Below are 24230 nucleotides of genomic sequence, written 5' to 3'. Positions count from 1 at the left end.
GTTCCCCACCCAAACAATCAACTATCTCTGTTGATACTAGCCCTAAATACTGAATCTGCCATGACTTTCCTCTCCTTTCATTTCCAAGACTTCAGCATCTCCTCACCACTTTGGGGAACACCTCTAAATTGGCCTCCTCTCCTCCAATCTATCCTTTTGTAATCCATCTTCCATACTGATAGCAAAGTGATCCTGCTAGGCGGACTGGTAGCAAGTCCCTCCCCTGATTGGTTTCTTTCACTACTTCATAATCACCTGCAGCCTAAATTTCAATTTCCTTATGTAGCCACCGCAGTTATTACAGGAATTAATGTATATGAAGTGCTTAAATAGTGCCTGGGTACAGTAAATTCTATAGAAGTGTCTGCTATTATTTTTTTTTAATGACCTCATTTTCATTCTCCTTTTCGATCTAAAACATTGTCACTCTGTCACAATCATTGCTCACAACTTTCCAAGCACACGGTGGGTGCTATTACACACCTCTGGGCTTCACACACACACACACACACACACACACACACACTGCTCCAGTTTTTAGACCACCTAGTTGCACCCATCTATGTGTGGAACTCTTACTCTTTATAAGCCCGCCTCCCCTGGTGTTCCATAGTGTGCTCCCATACACCACATAATTTCTTCCAAATTCAGTGCAACCGTCGCACGTTGTAGTATGTTTCCAGGGGCAACCACCACACTGGATGGTAATTTGCTTATATATTGCCCTAACAGGTAGGAGCTCCCAGAATGCAGGGATTTATCTTGCTTATTTCAAGCCCCTGACTAAATGCCAGCACATAGTAAGCACCTAGTACTCATTTAGGAAATGTTTTTTTGAACAAATGAAAAGTGTATGCTACAATCAGACAAAATGTAATTAAGAATATTCGAGAACATAGAAATTCCCACTTGAGCAGAAAGAGGAAGTTAAAATCGGTAGAACTGCGGTTTAATTGTTAATCAATCATGGCTGTGATGCAGCAAAGCCCGTATGGCTAAGAGGTCCCGACTAATTGATCCGTGGGTGCTGCGTTAAGTGTTTTAGGAGAGTAATCCATACACCACCTTCTCCTCTACTTTGGGGTCAGGTGGTGGGAATTTTATTCACATTTCTGCAAAATTTCCAGGTGTCTCCGTAGGGCTGGACGACCAGCGCCCGGAAAGGCTCTTTGTCATGTACCCTCGGAGGCCGCCACCCGGCCCAGCGCCCCAGCACTGCGCGGAGCCCGTGCCCCCGGAGCAGCTCCGCCGCGGTGACAGCTGAGCCGCGGCCCCGGGCTCCCGGCGCGCCCCGCCCTGCGCATCACGTGCGCCAGGATGCTAACTTCCCCCTCCTCCGCCGCCCCCTCCCCCTCCGCTGCCTCCCGGCCTCCTCCTCCTGGTGAGGGCGTGCGAGGCAGACCGCGAGAGCGGGAGCGAGGGAGCGAGCGAGCGGGCGCTGCCGGAGCCCGCAGCCCGGGCGTCCGCCGCCGCCGGGAGCCCCGCAATATGCCGCCGCGGCCCTCTGGCTCTCGGCCATGGCGAGGCTCAGCCGGCGCGTCCCTTGTACCCTGCTGCTCGGCCTGGCCGCGCTGCTGCTGAAGGCGCGGCTGGTCCCCGCGGCCGCTCGAGCCGAGCTCAGCCGCTCCGACCTCAGCCTCATCCAGCAACAGCAACAGCAACAGCAGCAGCAGCAGCAGCAGCAGGAACGGCAGCAGGAGGAGGCTGAGGAGGAGAGGCCAGAGGTGCCGGGGGCATCCTCCACCGTCACTGTTCCAGGTAGGTCCCGGCAGCCCGGCCCTGCCCTCCCATCACCGCGGGGGATCTCGGCTCGCGTCGCTGGCCTCCTCGCCCCTTCCTTAGCCAGCTCGCTTCCCATCGCTTGTCCCTACCCATTCCCGTCTCCCCGATCTCCCCAGACTGCCTGCCCAGGACTCGGGCTATGCTCTGGTTTCGGGAAACTGCCCTCTGGGTGGTGAGCTTTCTGGGAAGCGCGGAGCACTGCAGTAGGGTGGGGAGGGGTCGGGAGGAGTAGGGGTGAGTGACTGCCTTGATCGATCTTTTTCTTTTCCCTTTCTTCTTCCTGAATTCTTCCCTCTGCCCTGAGAATGACGCGCGCGCGCGCGCGCACACACACACACACACACACACGCACGCACGCACCTCAAATCCCTTTAGCATTCTGTTCTTTATCCTTTTCTTTCCTAGAGACTGAAAAATCTTGCAATAGACACCCACACGCCTTTTCATCATCTCGCCCTGCCTGCTATATTTAAATTTAGATCTGGAGAAAGAAATCTTGATATTTTATTTTTCATTTCTGGCTTTTCTTATCCCAGGAAGGGTTTAAATCAGTTTGCAAGAATTCCTTCAATATAATAAGATGAAATAAAACAAAATGGAACAGGATTTGTAATTGAAGGAAAAGGGAAAAGAAGAGGTGGACCGGTAAGATAAAGTCTGTAGTGATGTTAGTACAGCAAAGCCTGCCTCCAGAGAGGGTAATCTCCTTACTTGTTAGTAGAACTTAATGAGGCAGATTCTCGACGCTATTCAGTGAGGGTGCGGAAATATACTGTAGAATATGTGGCCGTTAACAGTCCCTCAGTTCCCGCCCTCCCCCCCATTAAAGCTCCAGGGTAAAGAGAAAGCTGGACTATCCATTTTAATAACCTCTCCCCACCCCCACCCCAGTTCCCTTCCCTGCTGTAGAGGCTGCCTGCTATTTAGAAAGAAAAAAAAAAAGCCATCAGTTTTTTTGGCAAGTGGGCTTAGTTTCCTGCAAAACCAAAGTGAATTATATTTTAACATTTGTTTTTGTTTTAAAATCCTGCCTGGTAATATACGAGATGTTGAAAATGAGATTTCCAAGAGTGGAATCAGCCTCTTATTTTGTACCGCTTGCTCATCATCGAAGAGCCCTGCTCAGGCACCGCAGCTGCGGTCCATGACAGGATGATTTAATTTCTCAGAGTGCTCCGAGCAGAGGATGAAATCACCAAGTGTGCAGGAAAGCATGTGTTTCTGACACCCTCTTAAACCAATTAATAACACTCAAGCGGGTTAGAAGTCGTGAAAGATACGCAGTATATGATGGTTTTCCTAGGTAGCTTTTATAACTGAAAGTGCTACCAACATGGTTTGGGCGAGGCTGTTGTTAGATGTGCCGTTTGCTAAACTTAAGGAAATTAAAGACAGAAGAGCAATTGAGAGCCTGTCTTCATTATGAGAGGGATTTCAGAAACCAATGACAAAACAGAATTCTGAGAGAGTGTTGATGGATTCTGTGGTTTGCTGTGTGTTTTTATTTTGATATATCTTCTTTCAGGAATATTAATTAGGTAAATGGGTTTTGACCACTCTGGTATATGTTGTGATGAAGGTTATGAAAAACTACAATCATAGGACAACTTTTGTATTGAGCTGCAAATTAAAATACTTGTTTTCTGATGTTCGTGAAAATAATTTTGAAAAAGGTTGTTGTTTGGGAAACTCGCAGTTTTTGTCTTATTTACATATGAGATTAATCAAAATAAAGGAATCACTATCTAGCAGATAAAACTAGAGCCTGAAAAGTAACGGATTATGACTCCTGCTTTTCCCTCAAAAAATGAACTCCCCAAAGCCAGTGGCAAACAAGAGAGCAATTCAGTTGATTGTGATTTTAGTTACTGGAATATTGTGTCGTATAACGAAATACAACCAATAAACAAACGAGTTAAAATATTCCTCTGAGCACATCGTGATCTCTGGATTGAACTGGTCTTCCTGTTTCAACCTTTGTTCCTTTAGTGTCTGTTCTCCTCTCACAGCTAGTGATCTCTTGAAAAACATTCCATAGGATCATTTCTGCCATCATTTCTGCCCACAGTCCTCTGGTGGCTGCCCTGCTCTTTCACACTAGATGCCCAGACACTGAAAATAGTCCATCGAGGCTTAGCTCCTCCCTGTGCCCCTCCCTCTCCTGTCTCTTAACTTCTTGGACCCCGACTCACTCCAGTACATCCACACCACACTGGCTCCCTGTGTCTTCGTTTTGTAAATGGGCTCCCGCATGGGGTCTTTGCACTTGCCATTTTCTCTGCCTGGAATTCTGGAACTTCACTTTCCTCAGGTTTGCTCAATGTCACTGTCACAAAGAAGCCTTTCCTGACCAGCTCTATTAAATAGTAATCTGCATGCCCTTTTGTATTACTGCTTCTCCATGGCACTTACTACCCTCAGCCCTTCCTATAAACCTGCCTCCTCGCCCTAGAACATAAGCTCCATAAGGACATGAACTTTGTTCTGTTCACTATTACGTTAAATTATTCATATATTTCGAGGACCTAGAAGAGCATCTATTGCACATAGGCACGGATAAATTTGTTGAATGAGTGAATGAATGAATAAATGAATAAACAAAAATTCTGGCATCAAGGATCTTTCCGAGTGTTTGCTATTTCATTATCTTGTGAAATTCTGCACTGGAATGTAATGGGGGATATGTAAAAATAAAGGAATGTTAGGTAGAAATATTTGTAAGTAGACGTTGTGAAGTTTAGATCTTTAGTTTTAGCAAATTTCAGTGTTTATCCTATTCTGACTATAGAGAACTGGTTGATGCCAATACTTGAGTCCACTTATTACATCCTGTCAAGATTCTTCACCCAAGTGCACTTATAATCCTGTTATGACCTAGGAGGTATTAATATACCTTTAAATAGCTGTTATGGAGCTTGAGTTAATTGTTTGACTCTGTTTGGCACTTCTGATTCTTTGGACACATTATGTGAAGAACTATAGGACTTGTCACAGGCAAAACTTTGAAAACGAATACAGCATATTTAGTGACTGGTATGTGACTGAGCCTTGTCAGTCCATAGTAGAGAAATTGAACATTGACCTTGATTCATATTCTCTGGATACTATTAATCTAAAAATTTATATCTCTTTGTATTCCTGAGAAATAAAGAAGTTGAATATGAGATTGAAATAATCAGGATGTAAAAAAAGTGAATTTTCGTTTTCTCATTAACTTATAAAACACCATCTTTAGAGAGCAGTGAGAATAGAGAGAGATCTGTCAAATCAATTGTTTTCTCCAGTGTAGGCAGTAGCTCGGGTTTCTCCATCTGCCCCAGTGTTTGTTAGAAATAAATATTTGAGAGATCAGGGGAGAATTGATTTGGGGGCTGGTGGTAGCTGAGAAACCATATCCTATTCACTCTGATGGCCCATTAGATGGGAGGCCTGCTGGGGGTGGGGCGAGGGGAGCTAGAGAAAATAATGAGCTCCATTTCAAATTCTCCACATGAAGTGCAGATACAGGGCACCTCCATGCATTTTTATAAATGTCTTCTGGATGCAGAAAAAGCTTCTTGAGAGATACATATTCGTGGTATAAAGTTTTTGATTGTACATTTTGCTGATATATATTTTTAGCCTTTTTATTTTGGAAAATGTCAAATACATGGAAAGTAAACAGAACAGTGTTTAAAAAGCCCATACTGGTCTCCCAGCTTTAACAGTGGCTGAATGTTTCACCCACACATCCACCCATTTCCACTGTGTGGGGTTTTCTTTTGGAAGGGGGTGTACATACATTGAAATGTACATACCTTAGGTGTACTATTTTGTATGTTTGACAAATGGATAGGCTCATGTGACCATCACCCTTATGAAGGTATAGAACCTTTACATCACCGTGGAAAGTTCCCTCCCGCCCCCTTCCCAGGCAATCCCTGTCCCTTATCAAGAGACAACCACCATTCTAATTATTTTTATCACAGATTAATTCTGCATTTTCTAGAGCCTCGTAAAATAGAATCATGTAGCATGTACTCTTTTGTGTCTGGCTTCTTTAGCTCTGTCTAATTTTCAGAGGTTTCATCCATACTGTTCCATGTTCAGTAGTTTCTTTCTTTTTACTGTTGAGCCATTGTCCATTGTAGGAATTACTCCAGTTTGGTTTAGCGCTTCCTTTTATTGATGGCTATTTGGGTTATTTCCAGTTTTAACTATTGTAAATGAAGCTGCTACATTCCTGGACAAATCGTTGGGTGCGCACATCTTCGTATCTCTTCAGTAAATGCCCAGGAGTGGAATTGCTGGGCCAAGCGGTATGCTTATGAAGTTAAAACATTTTTTCCCCTATTCTGTATAGCTGGAACCCACCACACTTAATAACATTTAATTTAAAAATTATGACATTTGATAGAGTATTACCATATACTTTCTATTAAATTCAAAGAACTTGATTTAAACTTGTTGATTTAAACAAACCTGATTGAAATCTCCCATCCATGAAAGCATTTATTTACTTTTTTTTTTCTATTTCAATGAATCTGAAAATCAGTAGGAGAAGTGGGATTAGAAATGGACTGTTCTATCTGAAGTACTCATGCTTTAAAGGCCATATTCCCAGATGGGGTAATTATGATTTCTTTCCAGGATTTTAGTAACCAAAGGGAGCTATTTCTTGGTGTTGATTACTGGTTGAAAAACACATGCCATTGTGTTGAATTTGAGTTCAGTTTGTTTGGGTGGTGGTTCTGTAATGTTTTTAATGTGATTGAACAGAAACAGCCAAATATTTTTTTGAAACAAAACTCCCCTCTCCCCCCGCAGTCAAGTATATAAATATTGAACTCGATTCTCTTTCAACGTTCTGACTAGGTTAGCTGCAGCATTGTCATTCATTTCCTGGGCTTAGTGTAATGTGTCTTAGTTTCCTTTTGTCCAAATTGCCTTAGCTAGGACATAGAAACAATGTTTTCCATCTGCTATTGGTAAAAAGTATACTTTGTAGTATTTACCTGGAAAATTCTAAAACTTCGAAAGCTGTGTGTTGTGATGCAGTACATCATAAGCTTCAGAAACAGCCTCTGTTTGCTTTGCAGATTGTTTGGAGATGTCTTTTTAGTTCACCTTTTGTGTAAGCACAATCCATATGTCTAAAACATACCAGATTCTAGCCTTTTAAATTCTCTTACGACTGTTTGTGTCATCAGAACCAGGCAGTATTCTTAAGTACTTGACGATAAGATCTGTGAATATAAAGGCCAGTTCACTTGGGCCTAAAATGAGTGATTCTGAGTAGCGTATTTCATTTCACGTAGGGTAGAGTGTGTCAAGGAAATGGTAATCATTTTCTGTCCTTACTAACATGTCAAATCTGCTGCTGGGATCTAGTGAACCCAGACTGTAACACGCCCCAATCCTGTATTATGCCTCTATGAAAACTTCAGCTGATAATGCTGGTTAAGATCTCCGTGTTAAGGTTCTATGTCTTGCACAGAAATTAAGATTTAAAATGAATTTTTTATATGTGAGTGAGATCTCGATTTCTATTTAATGTGCTTTTTTTCTAAAGGAGGTTTCTATATCATAATAATTTAGAAAATAATTGCATTATCAGTTATTGTACTTAGTTCAGTTTTGTTTCTGTTCAGTGAAGAAATATTATTTAAAAACTATATAGTTTTAATTCATTTGTTAGCTCTGCTGACATTTAGAACACTTACACAGCTAAGGCAATACCAATTCATTATTTATGGCCCTAAATGCTGGTTGGTTTAAGGTGTCCAGTTAGTTGGAACCTGGTAGAAATGTCCAAGCTCAACCCAGAGCTCATGTTGTGAGGACCCTGGCTTATCTTTGTGGTAAGTACTCTAGGGATATTGTATAATTCCATATCCTTTGGCCTTTCTGTAATGTAAATCCAGCATCCGTGGTTTTATTCCCACCTACCTACTCCTCTGCTTTATTGTCACAGAAAGAGAAACAGGATGGATAGATGGATGATTTGTTTTTCCTAATGGATTAACTATAACCAGGAGTTGAATAGAAGTTGGAAGTGTCTTGGAGTTTCCGACTTACTGGATTTTGTGACCCGTTCCACCCTTGCTTGAACCCCTGTTTTTGGAAAGGATGGAAATTAAGTTGTCAAAATATGCTCAATATAGTTAAATGGATTGTGTTTCTTCAAAACTTTGAACGTGTTCTTTCACATTTGTATGAGTAGAGTTTACTTATAAATGTCTGGGTGACTGAGACAAGATTACCAAAGATATCAAAAGAATGTCTATTTATTGTAAAAATGAAAATAGGGAGGCCATGCTTTTTATGTAAGGGGAAAAAAAGGTCACCAAAAGTAATGGGAATAGTAGGATTTATTTAAATATTTCACTAAGTAAAATGAACCATGCATGAATTAGTGATAAGAGTATGTCATGAAACATAAACTATGATTAATTCAATTTGTACACCTGAAGTTAGAAAAAAAATCTATCTACTTATGTTTAAATGAATTGGTGTATTCCAAATATTTGCATTTAAAGACGGACACCTTCTCTTCGTGAAACAAGTACTTCCCAAAGTGTAGTTTCTTTGTATATTTGTGCTATTAGATTTTGGACTTAATACTTCCTAAATTAATCAGAGTTTAACTCTCATCCATGATCATAAACAAGAAAAATATTTTTTAGTAATGTATGAAACAACTAATCTGATCTTCCAATGCTATTTATAGTGTCTAATGTCAATGAAAATATGTAATAATTAAAAATACACAATTTTCACTTTGCAGATTATAGTAAGCCTTCTTGAAATCCTGTGCTCTTGGAACTAGGAGGTAGAAGTGACCTTCCCCTAAGTGCTTTGCCCTGGCAGTGTTTGAAAAGTATGTGACATAAGCTGGAACACATCTGTATCTGAAAAGACATTGTGGTTTCACCCGGCAGTTACAAAGTCGGATAAAGCTGAGAGTTAAGGATAATCTGATGATTTCCCTCCAAGTAAATATGACTAAGATGAGTGAGTGTTTTTATCGTCTAAACTTTCCCTATCAACGGATTCAAGTTTGTGAATGAGAAGAATTGAAAGAATGTGTATTTTAAAATTCCTTCTGTACCATAGTATTTCAAAGAGGGAAGGCCTTGTGAATTAATAAAGCTTGGTTAAGTGAGGGATGTGAAAATGCAGGAGGTGAAGTCTTTGGAGTCTGAAGAGAAAGGAGTCAGAAGTAATATCACTCACTGTGATGAGTATGAGACGGGGTCAGGTAAGTATGTTCATGGGAGTGGAAAGTACTCACAAGTTGTGGATTTTTCTCCTCCCTGTGTGTAGAGGGGACTCACTGTCCTTTATACCTTATAAGACAGAGGTTCTAAGCAGTTAGTGGGAGGGTGTAGGGGGTTCATGGATAGTCTGAAATTAATGATGCAGTCTGCAATTATCTAGTATTCAGAGTATCTGAGAGATTTTCAAAGGAATCCTTGACCCCAGAAATGTTAAGAAAACCGGCCATGGTTAATGAGGCCTTTGTGAGTGGACTCAGTAAGAAGAGGACAAAGGTAACATTCAGACTCAAATAACAGTTTTGTATGTTCTTAGCATGTGAAGTTTCTCTGTTGTGTGCACGTGATGGGTAAAATTAGTAAATGTGACAACAGCATAACTAATCCTGCCCAAGGCTTTAACCCTTACAAGAACTGGTTGCTTGGGATCCATGTGCCTTGGTCAGTCCTTGCGTCCTTTGGCTTTCCATCCCATTTGTAGAATGGCTACCAATATGCAACAGATCTCTTTTGGTAAATCACATGACTCTGGATTGCTTTATATCCAGGTTTCGTTATATAATAAACTGGTGGGATACCTTATACCTGAAAAAACCCTCTGTTCAGAATTCTTTGGCAGTCAACCCAGAAACTCTCTGCATCTTGGCTTTTGGCCATCCTGTGGAAGGATAGGGTCACTGAGATTAATTTAATAATCTTAATAAGGGCTCTGATGATTTTGTGAGTCCTCTAATCCCTCTAGGTCTGATTATAAACCTCAATCAGTTTTAGCAGATGAGGACCTACCTTGGTTGTTATTAATTCCCCAAGAAGGCATTTATAAAAACCTAAGCCTTTCCCCACCCACTGAAACACACATTAATCTTTGGTCTTTAAACAGTTTGGGGGTCAAAATAGTCATTTTGGTTTACAGCGATTTAAGTCGGCCAGCAGTTGAACTTGCTGCATTCATTACTGGTGCTGTTTTGTGCTTTCAAAATTAATAGTGTTCCTAAAACTCACTGAAACCTGTATTCTTCTACTCACTTTTTTGATTCATGCCTTTCCTGGTTTCACTAATAACTTATTACATTGGAAAAGTTAGATGCTACGAAGAGTGCATAGCAGAGTGAAGAATTTTCTTTGTTTTGAGGAACAACTTTATGTTGCAGAATTTTTCTTTCATTTGAAAATCCAAATGGAGACATTAGTATTTCAACACATTCTGATGTTCCAAAGGTAAATAATAGCACGCGTTGCGACTTGGAAAGTTGCCGCTTCAGAGAACAGCGTGAGGCGCAGACAAGAAAAAGGCCCTCCTGCCGAATCCAGTTCTGACTGTGACCGCTGTGCCCCGCGTACGTGAGGAGCTGCTCATGGTCCGCAACTCTTGGCAGGGACTGTATGTGGGGCCCATCACAGATCCAGCAGCTTGAAGCTGGGTCTCACAAAGGCACATGAAAATCGGCTGACCCAGTTCACTCACCTGTCCTCCCCATCGGCATTACTTATCAATAATAGACAATATCAAGTCTATAGCTTTGAATAATTGGCTATGCAATAATTATGTTATTTAAAAAAAAGTGATGCTTAAGTATTAATATTACAACCATAAACTGTTTGATACTGTAATATAGAGGTAATTAAAATATCTTTATATTTTAAAACATAAAAATAGAAAAGATAGTGTATTTTTTCTTCTCACTCTTCCCTCTCACAAGGTGATCTCATCCACTTAAGTTGCTTTAAATACCATCTATATGCTAAGACTCCCCAGAGCTCACTCCTGAATATATCCACCAATTATTTTGACATCTTTATGTGGATATATCACAGGTATTTCAGTTTAAGCATGTCTAAAATGAGACCCTTGATTTTTTTCACCACTCCTTCCAGAATAGAAAAGTCTCCTTTATTGTTTTTTTTTTTTTTCTCTAACTATAATCCCCAGAATTTATGTATCTTAAAACTGGAAGTTTTTAACTTTGACCACCTTCTCCAACCTTCCTTCCTCCCTTATTGCTATTAAAAACCAGTGGAGTGCCTCACTGGCATTGTTTATTCTTATGCTCTACAGGTTAGCACACTAGCGGCCTCCTTATGTCCATTCTTGATGCTCTAAAATCCATATTCCCCAGAGCAACCATGGGGATCCTCTGCTCCCCCACCCCCATAGTGGTTATTTTATTTTTAAATCCAAATCTGATTGCGTTTCTCATGACATTGAGAACCAAGTCGAAGGTCTTAACGTGACCCACAAGGCTTTGCGGGATTTACTATTCTAGTCTCAGCTCCAGTTCTCTGTGCCTTGAGTGTGACAGATTTTGTGCCTCAGGGCCTTTGACACACACACACACACACACACACACACACACACACACACACAGTTCACCTGGCTAATTGCATTCAAACTTCAGATGTTAACTTAAATGCTCCTTTTAAACAGGTTTTCTTTGACTTTCCAAACTGAGCGAGGTTCCTCTGTTATGTGCTCCCATAAGCACCTCCTACTTGTTCAAGGTATGTGGTTGATTTGTAGCTAGGCACCCATTCTGTATTTCCATATTTGTCTTCTCTAGATTAGAAGTCAGACGAGGCCAGGTGCAATAATTGTTTTGGTTGGGGTTGTATTCCTGTATAAATATTTATTGAATAAGTGAATGACTCCATATAGAGAAATATTTGATTGAATACCTTCTTTCATTCCCATGCTTGAGTTGGCTTCTCTGGAAAGTATATATAGGAAAAGGATATTATATAGGGAAAAGGCTGTAGGACTTTCAGAATGAAGTGGCCAAAGTATATATATATTTGGGATCAAGAGAATGCCCGGTATCAAAAACATATCTGGGAAGAGGAACGTATTTACTCAAATTCAGTACAACATATATTGGTTTATATATGGGGCCAGAGATAATAAGATTCCTACAGTGACTGATTTCATTCGTCTTCTTTTTTCTTTTTTTAAACAAAGCTCCCTGAGTATCTACTGTTTGCCAGGCACTCCATCACCCCTGATTGCAGAGTACACCCAGTGGGGCTGTAGATAAAGAGACCATAAATGATAATAGAGTGTGGCGAGTGCTATGTTGCAGGAGTGTAGAGAGGATACTGTGGAGACACAGGTTTGGGCTAAATCATTTGGCCTGTTTCCTGGAAGAAAGCACACTTAAAGTGAGTTTCAAAGGGATGTAAAAAAGCAAAAGAAGGACATTATCTTCTTACTTTTAATTTAGATTTTTTTCCATTTCCTTCTGTGATAACAATATAATAATTCTATTCCGTTTTACCTTTGGTATTCTCTAGAATTTTATTTCCTACCTCTATGGCTCATCATTTTGAGATTTTTAGAAAAGAAAAAAAAAATAATGTAGCTTCTTTCACAGTGCCCACAAACTTCTTAAAGACACCAGACTGATGGTATGCACTCCTCTCTTAAAGAAAGGAATTGAATCCAGAATTCAAGCATAAGCCCATTTCTTTGAGTGTAGATCTGCTGTGACCTGGCAGTCAGTCCTTTTTGCCTTCACGTTGATACACGGCAGAAATACTTTGCCATGAAAACAGTTGGGGTGTCACCACCTTGACCACATTGTGCTGTTTTCTTAATATGTCAGTCTTCAGCGTGAACACAACAGAGCAGTTGTGTGTCGATGTCCCCTAGGACCCCTCTCTCCGATCTGTGCCAGCCTGGTGGCCATTTTCCAAATCTGTCGTGAAAACGACTTGGCTCCTCTTCTTTCCCCTTCAGTGACCCCAAATTCCATTTCCATACCTCACCGAAAGAAGTGAGTGATTTAAAATATATCCTGTTAATGATTGTGGTTGACCATCCGAATTGAGACTTTTAAAAAATGTAATTACACAAAACAGTTGCTTGGTTTGTTGCTAAGTCAGAAAGTTTATGACACCTAATAGAGAGGAATTTTATGTATTCATGAAGTTTTTCTCCGTTAAGGTTAAGCTAGAGCTGGACTCCTAGCAAGAGGCCATTTAGCTGAAAATTGCTAAAGCAAGAGAAAGGGCATCACATTTACTTAAGCTAGATACATTGATGCATTTTTATGGATACAATTGAAGTTTGCTCCTGCCACCTAAAGCATTTTATCATGCAGTTTTTGAATTTTTTTTTTTTTTAAACTCCTGAAATGTTGTAAATCTTCCAGGCTAGGGGGATTGAGACACTCAAACAGGTGGCTTACCAGGGAGAGCATATGGGCTGTTCTCCCTTGGGCTCCAGCCCCAGTGTATTAGCCTCTCAGGCTACTTGTGTGGTGTGTTGTCTCTCAGGGCTTCCCTTACCCTTTGTACCACGTGTCCCACCATTCGAAATGTGAACTGTATTTACATGGAAGAGACCTTATATAAATCTATTTAGTGGAAGACCTTGTCTTCACCCAGCAGATCTGCCCCACCCCCGCCCCGCCCATCGTGTCTATTTCAGTCCTCTCTCTGACCCTGACGTGGAGAACCCGGCGTCAGCATTGATTCGGTTCTCCCTCTCATACGCTCGCCTGTCACTCGATGAGTTCTTTTAAGTACCCATCACAGTGTCTTTAGTCCATTCCGTCGGATTTATTCTTGCAGCCACTTGCTCTGTCCCCGCCCCTGCTCCATTTGTTGGGTCTGTTACAATAACCTAGTAGGTCTTGCTATTCTTTTCCTCCCTCTAAGTCAGACCATACCCATACTGCATGCATCTTCCTGCAACATTGCTTCCTTTTCTTAAGCTTTTATTATATCGTCATTAAAATTTGAAGTCTTCTGTCAGGCTTCTACTTCCCTCCAACTTTTTATAATGAATATTTTGAAATATACTGGAAAATTGAAATAGCATAATGAATATCCACATATTCTTCACCAGGATGCAACAGTTGTCAAAATTTTGTCATATTTGCTTCATCTCTGTTATAATTTGCTTTATCTCCATGTACGCGGGGGCGCGCACGCTCACAGGGCCTTCGGTATTGCAGAACCAATTGAAACTTAGTCGTGTGCTTCCTGACTTTCACCCCTAAAAGCTTCAGCATGCCTCTCTTAACATCTAGGTAACCTTTGGTGGACAAGTAATCATTTTTTTGAAATGGTAAAATAATTAACAACTTTTTAGGGAACTATATAAAATTGAGGAAAAAGTAGAGCTTCAAGTAACAAATGAATAAATAAACTTTATAGATTGTATGTGGCAAATTCTTAAGAAGGGTTCACTTTGCTGACTTGTTATATTTGTGCAAATAACATTTTATTTATATTGCATGTACACCACATTGTGGTAGGACTGTGCTTTGTATAAAGGTAGCATTTTAGTCAGTTATAGGACTCTCCAAAGTGAGAGGTTCTGCTAGGCCTCCAATTTATTTTGTTCCTTGGTCATTTCTTACTGATCAAGGTCGGTTGTTTATATGTAACTTCTACACGGTCATATATAGAATTGTCTGGTACCTCTCTTCCCCTTTCTTTTGCTGCCCTCATCCATCCACGTTTGATGGTGGAAATGGTTAAGAAGTAAAACCGAAGAGTTCTCATCAGCTTTGCTCCCCACTATGTGGATAGAGCTAGTAGCCTGTGAGTGGAAAGGGAGAAGCCAGTAACACGGAGATGGAGTTCCTGGTTTCGGTCATTCCCAAGATCTGGCCAGATAACTGTTAATCCTCATGTTTTGCTTGTATAGCCTTTCCTTGTATGAGCTGATAAATTCCCATTTTTGCCTCAGCAAGTTCTGGTTGGATTTCTGTTAACATTTTGAGCCTGATATGGCTTTTTAGTTATTTCCTGCACTAAGTCCTAACTCCAAGCAAATTTTAAATTTGTTGACATTTTCTCTCCCCAGTGGCCCTGCCCTACTGCTGTCTTATCCAGAACTCTCCCCAAAACCCAGCTCTGCTCTACTTTGTCCATGGAGCTTTTCCAGTCCATAATTATTTTTCTCTTACAAGATCACTTACAATCTCTATTTGGTGATTCAGTATTTGATAACATGTTTTAAATTAGTCTGGAATTGTTTCTGGTGTGTTTATTTTGTCTTTCTCTTGAGCCTCTGAATTCCTTCAGAGCATAAATATCTTCATTCGCCCATTTTACATCCCGGAATGCCTAACACTCCGTAAGTGCTCAAGGAAAGCATGTTGATTTGTACCATGTTACGACTATGTATATTAAGAGAAATATCTAAGGAACTCTAATTGTTTTTTGTTATTTATGTATCTACTCCTCCTGCCTATCACAGTGCTAGACACACAGTTGGTACTCCAAAATGCATGGTAATTAAAAAAAGTGTGTTTGTCCTTAGACTTATGAGTCTGGGGCAAATGCTGATGGTATTAAAATGAATTTGAAGATGATGAATTGAATAATACTACATGATGCTTTAAGATTGAGAACCATCATCAGTCAGTCATGATATTAATATACCAAAATATAGTGCTTAAACCTGTAGCACTTTTTAGAGTCCTTTCTTTTCCCTGCCCTATATATTTGTTTCCTTCCATTTTTACTTTTATTTTTTGTCTCTCATTAACACTTAGTTTTGTCACTTTTTGGTCCATGATGATCACCTCATGCTTCTCACTTGGGCTCCCCTCCTTTTCCCACCTTCATTTTCCCGCACTTCACGGTGCTAATTTAGATGTAGGATTGCAGGAAGAACCTTTTCATCTCCTCAAAATACTGCCCTAGGGCCTCTGAATTATAAAAACAAGTTTCTAAATCTACACTGCAAACAAGTACATTTAATTAATCAGTCTTCAATAATTATCAAGCAAAAGTCCTCTTTGTCACAGAAAGTATGATACATCAGAGCAGTCATTAAACTTTTTTTTTTAAGATTTTATTTATTTATTTGACAGAGAGAGAGCACAGGCAGGGGGAGCAGCAGAGGCAGAGGGAGAAGCAGGCCTCCCACCGAGCAGAGAGCCCACTGTGGGGCTTGATCCCAGGACCCTGGGACCATGACCTGAGCCGAGGCAGACGCTTAACGACCGAGCCACCCAGGCGCCCCTCATTAAACTTTTTTATTGGCACTTTAAAACACTGGGTGACTAGCTGACTCTTAGTTTATGACTGTAATGTTGGAGAGGAACGGCCTTGGTGAATTTGAGACCTAAACGAAGGCCGGTATGGCCGCCTTGGAGAGCTGAGTCAAGCGAGGCAGGGTTCGGGTGTGGTTGGTTAGGGGGGGAAGTCAGCTTCTGTGCACTCACACCCGTGCTTCCGTGGTCGATGGCTTTACCAGGAAAGGTAGCATTCCAGGGCTGTGTGGTTTGGTGGTTAGAACATGGGCTTGGGAGTTTGGGCAACTGGGATTAAACAATCTGCTCCGTCGTCTTAGGTGTGGTCTTGGGCCTAGGTGTGCCTTGCAGAATGTTGTTAAGTATTAAAGTTGATACATGTGAAACACCTGGACTTAACAGATACTTATCAATTACTATTATTAGTAGGGATTATTTTTAGTAAATGAAACATTTCAGAAGTACGAATACTCTGTCTTGATATATATTCTTGGTAGTATGTTCGTAAGGGTTGAGTGGGTACACAGAAAAGGTAAATATGCCAGTTTCACAACTTTCTAGTAAGTGAAGGTAGATTTGTTTTCATTGTTCTATTATGTTTCTTTGTAAATTAGACTCTAAAAGTGCATATGTGTTTCTGTAATAAGAAATATTGAAGTATATGGTGGAATAAAATTACTGTTTTTCTTTTAAAGCAACCTAGAAACAACATTGTCTTTGGAATGTTACCTAAAGCAAGCAAGCAAGTAAAACATACTTGAAAGCCAAAAATCAGAGTGAGGTATTCATCTGTGAGCTTCAAGTTTTCACTATTCTGTTGATTCCTTTTGTTTCGCTGAGAAGACAAACTGGCTTTTAAGAAAGACTGAATTCAAACAGTAGTTTTTATTATTCTTTTTTCTGTCCAGAAAATCTTAAAATGAGCTAGAATATTCTCAGCATGCAAATAAGCCAATGAATACTGGCTCTGGTTCTTTGGAAAACTTTGTATTCAAAGGATAGTGTTTTTTCTTTATGGAGAAAACAAGAATGTTTTGCAGTTCTCTCTCTTCGCTAGCCTTGGCGTTGTGCTGGGGAGTATTATTTGTCCATTGAAATGGTGTGCTTGAAACACTCTTCTTAGAAAAGAATTCTGCAAAGCAGATGAAATCTTACCTATTTTTGAATACATACTCAGAGGAGTAGTAAAGCTTATTTCTCTCTAGTATCACCAGTTACTATTCCACCATAGAGGGCCATTTACACCCTGATGGAGGCCGCTGATTGATTAACATATTGATTAGGTCTAAAAGCTTGCGTTCTGTGAAATTCGAAGCTGATGGAATTCTTAAATTGGTATGGCAGCCGCACCTAACCAGTTCAGAATTTTCTAATGTTGACAATATTCACAAAACACATTTAAGCAGTTTTCATTAAGAGATGGGATAAAAGAATGGAATAGAATTATAAACTCCACGTTAAGAGAAAGGTGTTCAGAAATTGCCATTCTTATTTCTCTAGGAAGCAGGAGAAAGTCATGAGTTATAAAGGCCAGATAGAATTCATCAGGACTTTATTAAAAATTCCTAGTCATGATAGGGGTTGTGTCCAAATTAAAATAAACCAGATGAAGTTTGCAAAGCTGGTAGGACAAAAATAAATCAGAGCAAGTAGTTTGGGAATTATTTTTTGTCCTCTTTGAATGTAACTGAAAACAGAGGAATGAGCATGTCAAACTGATCTTTTTCCTCCCTACTCCCAGAGCCCTGCAAAGGGTAGGAACGCAGTATGAACCCTGGACTTGTGCGGGGTTGGCAGTAACAGCTTCCTGAACAGTTGGGTCCGTGGATAAATGTTTGCTTCTTGATTGGTTGGGTGAAATTGATTGGCACGTGTGGCAAAGGCTAATAAGACAGCTATGTCTAAATTGATGGTTAGCTAAATAGAAGATTTGACCTCTATCATTGTTTTTTTTAAATCTTTTTTTTTTTTTTTTTTTTTTTAGAGTTTACTGAAGAGAGAGAGGTAGAGGCAGAGGCAAAGGCAGAGGGAGAGGCAGGCTCCCCGCTGAGCAGGGAGCTGGATGTGGGGCTCCATCCCAGGACCCCGGGGATCACCAGCTGAGCGGAAGACAGACACTTAACCGACTGAGCCACCCAGGCACCCTATCACTCAGTTTTTAGCCTAAATAAAGCAGGTTATGCTATTCTCTCAGGCTTTGTTGTAAGAGAAAGAATTAGAAAACTTTAGAGATGGTAATTTCTTAGTCTATAAAGTCCAATAATTAAAAATTAAATATATACTGAGATTCTAAGATGGAAAATTATTCAAACAGTCAAATAGAGATGGGCATATAGTATAACACTCAAATTGAATATAGCAAGTGCAGATGATCGTTTACTATGCAGTCTCTTTTTGCAAAGACTTTGAAGAGCAGGTTTTCTATTCTCAATATACCTGTCATTTATAAGTGGAATGGACATAAACATATAATACAAGGCAAGATGTTATAATATGCCCACTAGAGTTTTAAAGTGCTGTGGGAACAGGAGGTAAGGTGAGACAGACTTTCAATTATTAAGGGGCTGATTTTCTGATTGTTTACAGCTTAATTACCTGCTATTTGATCAACACAGTTTTAGAACCTACATAATAAAGGGGTGGTTGGAAAGGAATCAATTTCTTTTCTTTTTCTTTTTTTTTGCCTATTGTGTCTAAAAGGAAGGTTAGCTGGTAGAACTTAAGGCAGGAAATAGAAACTAGGATTTTGGTTTGTATTTTTATGATTATTCATATCTTCACTGTAGGAATAAATTCCTCTACTTCTGTTATTTTTATTTAAGACATTTTCATCTTAATTATGAAATATTTCAAACATAGACATATAGTCTATATATAATGGATATCCATGTACTCATCACTGAAATTAATCCAATATTAGCTTTTTGCTGTATTTGCTTCAGATTTCTTTCCCTAAGGAATAAAAATTGGAGATGACTCAAGCTTCACTTTCATTCGTTTACCCCACATTATCCAGAATTATTATTACATTATTATATATTATGTAATAATTATTCTGAAGTGGGTGTCAATCTTTTTGTTTGAAAACTATAATAGATGTATGTACATATTATACGTATCCTTTTGCAATTTGATCTTTTTCATTCAACAGCATTTTGGGGGACTTGTTGATACATTCACGCTTCATTAGTTGGGTTTAATTGCTGCATAATATTCCATTTATATAAATAAGGCACACTGATGTACAATTAGGTTTTATCTAGCAATTTGCTATTCTGTGTGCAGTGGTCAAACTAGCAGGTGTCTCCTTTTAGATGAGTCTAAGAATTTATAGTGTTCATACAGAGAAATGGAATCACCAAATTAGTATGTGCATTTTTAGTGTTTCTAGGTCTGTCTAAGTAGCTCTCAAAAGTAGCTGTACAATTTGCATGTTCTTGATTAATGATAGGTGCCCAGCATTTTTTTCAAAATTTTCTTCTACTTTTCTTCTCTGTGAGCTGTCTTTTTTATATGCATTGTCTGTTTTTCTCTCTTTTTTTTTTCTTATTGATTTGGTAGTTTTCCATCTCTTTTGAATAGCAATCTTTGTAGTTTATATTTTTTGCAGATTCCTTTTTCCAGTGTCTAGCTTGTCTTTTAACAATGTTTTTTAGAGTCTTTGGTGGAAAAATTGAAATATTTTGATGTAACGAAATTTCTTAATCATCACATTTATGTATCCGGCTTAAGAGTTCTTTCCCTAATCTGATGTAATTTAAAAAAGCCCTCTGTATTTAATTCTAAAAGTTTTTCTGTTCATATTTAAGTGTTTAACCCATCTGGACTTTATTTTTGTGTAAGGAGTGGGGTACAGACATAGATGAAATAATTTAAATCTTTCAAAAGTCCTTCAAAATCTGTGTATATTACATTCTTTATTCTGTTCTCAGTGAGCTTCAAGAAATTTAGAACATTTAAAAACTACCTATACTTTTATGCAAGATGTACAGTTATTTGAATTTGATGCATCATATTTATTTAAATATGTATTCTTTTCTCCTGAATTACTTTATTTATGAAGTAATATTGCTTTCAAAGCTTTTAAAATGAAAACAATCCTTACAGGCATAGTACTGGTGTGAAGGATGCAGCAGTACTAGGCTTAGAAGAATGTTAGTGAAATTATTTTTTAATGTGGAAAATACTGTGTTCAGTATCTGCTAAGGTTGAAACAGCATGCTGTGTATCGAGGGATGAGACTACCATTTGATATCTGAAAGAAAAAACAAAGTGCTGAATTTAGTGCTTAAAGATAGGGAGAGCCATGTTGGCCAGGCAGAGATTTTCTCAGCAGAGGAAGAAACTGAAGTTATTCTGGGCAAGTACTGAGTTCAGAGATTGGAGAATTTGCAGAGGTGGTGATGGGATGATATTAACCACGGAAGCTGGCTTCCCTGGCTTGCTGTTAGCGTGGTGAGTCCACTCCTGATTGGCTGATTCTCGAGATCGTCGCTGATTGGTTGCCTTACAGAGAGGCGTTCAAAGAGGCAAGTTGTCAGTGATTTATTGGTTAAAGGGGGTTCAAGCCAGTTCTGTGGTTCTAAGGCTATAGAACTATATACTGATTAAGCATGTTTATTTAATGTTTGTTCTTGTGCCTACCTATTACCATGGTTACAGAACAGTCTGTTTTAGGAGTGGGATACTTCTTTTATTCTTGCATGTATAATTTGTTTTTAGAGTTGACTGCTTCAGAAATTGGGTTATATAGTTTCTCTTCAGAGAAGCTTGTATTCAGATTTGGGAGTGGAAAAAAAGCAGTGTATCTGGTTGCGTAATAAATTTGCTTCTGTACAGCTTTAGCATTGCTTGAGATAGGGAAAAGAATTTTATACAAATTCATCTACTGTTCTAGAATCTTTCATAATGGCTGGTATCACATCTTAGATGCCTCAATTTTCTGCTTGAGAAAGTATATCTTTAATTGAGCACCACACTGTCTTCACTGCTTTCTCACAATGAGACGTTGAGTAGTCTCCTTTTTGAATCCCATTTTCTCATTTTTAAAATGGGAAGAGTAATACTTAAAATGGGTTTGTGAGACTTGAAATGAATTAATAGATACAAGAAACTTAGAACAATGTAACTCGATGGGCACCCAGTGTTAACCTCTTTTGCTTAGTAAATGTTGAATACATAAAATTTCTTATTTGAACTAGACTTCCTTTTCTATCCAGTTCATTCCAGATCAATTAAATGAAGGTTAAAATGTATGATTAATGTCTTTGCCTAATAGAAGTAATAAAAACAAATGAAGTCTTTTTCCTAATTGACAACTCACAAATGTGGATCATTTATCAAAATTTGCTCCAGGACTTTTTAGTAAATATTAGTTATTCTATTCCATTATATTTATATAATTTGTCTTTCATGTGAAAGTATCTTATTGTGATTGTTTAGTTTCATAGAAATAAATGCCTTCTTATAAACTTCTTAAAGTAAGAGAAAGATTTCCAGAAAGGCCAAATTATACAAGGTAAAACGTGTATAAAATATGTGCTAACTTTATGGGGGAGGTTTTGGTGAAGTCAGAGCATTTCTTCAAAAATTATCAGAAGAGACTTATTTTCAGAAGCTAAAAAACATATTTACAAGTATAGAGAAATAAGACTAAACACTAATAATGTTCATGGCCAAGTGCTACTTTAAGCACTATATATTATTTCATTTAATTCCCCAATAGAACCAATGAGGCACATCTCTTAGGTGCTGCTATTGTTCTCATTTCATAGATGAAATTGAGGTACAGATTGGCTGTATAGCTTGTCATAATCACATAAATAGTGAGAGATGGAGCTGGGATTGGAACTCTGGCTGTTTGGCTTTTAAAATAGACTGTACTGTCTCTCTGGGGGAAAATGACTGATGCATACCCAAAAGTTAAAACACAGTTTTGAAATTAGCAGTATGGTTACAACAGTGTTCCTTTTTTTTTTTTTTTGGCTTTTAAAAAAAATTTTATTGTTATGTTAATCACGATACATTACATCATTAGTTTTTGATGTAGTATTCTATGATTCATTGTTTGTGCATAACACCCAGTGCTCCATGCAGAACGTGCCCTCTTTAATACCCATCACCAGGCTAACCCATCCCCCCACACCCCTCCCCTCTAGAACCCTCTGTTTCTCAGAGTCCATAGTCTCTCATGGTTCGTCTTGCCCTCCGATTTCCCGCCCTTCATTTTACCCTTCCTACTATCGTTGTCTTTTTTTTTTTTTTTTTTTTTTAAGATTTATTTATTTTAGAGAGGGAGTGTGCATGGTGGAGGGAGGGTTAGTGGGAGGGGGAGAGAAAATCTCAAGCAGACTCCCTGCTAAGCCTGGAGCCCAACTCAGAGCTTGACCTCAAACCCCACGATCATGACCTTGAGCCAAAAACAAGAGCCAGATGCTCAACCAACTGAGCCACCCAGGCACCCCTACAAGAGTCATTCTTGTTTTTAAAAAATATGAAACTGGGAACATGCTGATGACCTTAGCAATATTTAGAATCTTAGTTTATGGGAATCTTTGAGCTCGGTAAAATTGCATGCAAAATTTTTGCATATTTATGGGTCCATGCATTTGTATATGTGTGTGTTGGGGGGGTGGAGGTGAAGAGAGATCATTGATCCATCAGATTGTCAAAGGGATTAAAAAATGGCTGGCTCTGGTATAGAGAGGGGAAGCCTCTTTAGTGGAGTTTTATCCTAATGACCAGGATGGGCAAATTTGAAAGTTCATTTAATTTATATTTCTTTCCAGAAGGAGAGTAGATGAGTCTAGTATTAATGGGTGCTTCTATTCAAATGCCCCTCTTTCTTCTCTGTCTCCTTTTCCCTTCCATTCTATGCTCTCTTGTCTGTAGTTCCTGCCCTCTGCCAGCTTAAGACTCAGCATTTCGGCTCAGTCTGCCTAGAATTTTCTCCTGTCTGCATAGCTTCTATTGTTAAGGTAAGAGGAGCTTTCTGGTATCAGCTTAACTTTCACCTCTGTCAAGAACCATTCTGAGAGTCCATAGTCTCTCATGGTTCATCTCCCCCTCCGATTTTCCCCCCCTTCATTTTTCCCTTCCTACTATCTTCTTCTTTTTTTTTTAACAATGAATCATGGAACACTACGTCAAAAACTAATGATGTAATGTATGGTGATTAACATAATAAAATAAAATAAAATAAAAAAACAGGTCAAGAACTGTTAAAAAAAACAAAACAAAACAAAAAAAAAACATTCTGGACCCTTGAGGTCTGGCTTGGTGTCCCTGCTCTGTGTTTCCATAGCATTTGACGTGTTGGAGCACTTTGGGCTCTCAGTTGAAATGGCCTGTCGACTTGTCCGCAGCCTCCCACTAGCCTTCCTGGCCCCTGTCAGGATCTTGTTCTGTTTGGCTAAACATCAGTGCTTTTCACCTTGACCAACAAGTATCAGGTACTCAGTTATTATGAAATAAGAGAATAATTTAAGTTGGCCTCAATCTCAATATCGTATCAGTTGCCGCATGATGTTTTTGCTTCTGATCCTTCTTTACACTGCCTCTGCCCTAATTTTGACTTTCTTTACTTGATCCTGAACTATTTCAGTAGCTACCTTCCGTTTCTTACTATCCAAGTCCATTTCACAAATAGTTCCCGGTGAGATGGTCCACTCCTCACAAGAAAGTTCTTGTCACCCTGCTCAACCTTTCATTGCATAAGCAATGGAATGCGATCCAGTCATCTCCCGTTGTTCTCAGACTCCTTTTCTCTTGCTTGTTACAACTGACTGTCATTCCCTTAACATTGCATTTATTTATTTATTTATTTATTTATTTTGCAACTTTGGTGCCCTTTCTCATCTGTTCCTTCTTCCTTACGTGTCCATACTTCAACTTCATACTTTAAAATTTATCCCTTCCTTCAAGTTCAGCCTCAATTAATTCTTACTTGAAAACATCCCTCATTTAGAATTCGTAGTTCCCTTTTCTGCATACCCATAGTACTTTGTTCATATTATTTTTGTACACCTTTCCTGCTGAATTTTCAACTACTTCAGACTTGAAACTGGGTAATATTACATATAATAACATACATAAAAATTTAGCACAGTTTCTGCACATGCTCCCTCTAGACCTGGCACTTTACTTGATGCCTGATCAGTATTCAGTGCGTGTGTACTCAAGTGAATTTAATTGATACCTGAAGTTT

The 24230-nt window shown here is 39.2% G+C and overlaps 1 protein-coding gene across 1 annotated transcript in view; it reads left to right on the top strand.

Moving 5' to 3' along the window:
• Positions 1-1351: 1351 nt before the first annotated feature.
• FAM171B (family with sequence similarity 171 member B) overlaps positions 1352-24230 on the top strand; it is a 61819-nt gene continuing 38940 nt past the window's right edge. Inside the window, exon 1 of the mRNA XM_032406547.1 lies at positions 1352-1758. Coding sequence (XP_032262438.1) covers positions 1518-1758 — 241 coding nt within the window. The 5' untranslated portion in view covers positions 1352-1517. The remainder of the gene's footprint in view (positions 1759-24230) is intronic.

This window comes from Phoca vitulina, unplaced genomic scaffold (assembly GCF_004348235.1).
Source record: "Phoca vitulina isolate PV1807 unplaced genomic scaffold, GSC_HSeal_1.0 scaffold1, whole genome shotgun sequence".
In the NCBI taxonomy this organism is placed as follows: Eukaryota; Metazoa; Chordata; class Mammalia; order Carnivora; family Phocidae; genus Phoca; species Phoca vitulina.
Note: the sequence above shows the minus strand (reverse complement) of the source record. Positions and strands in the feature narration are given on the sequence as shown.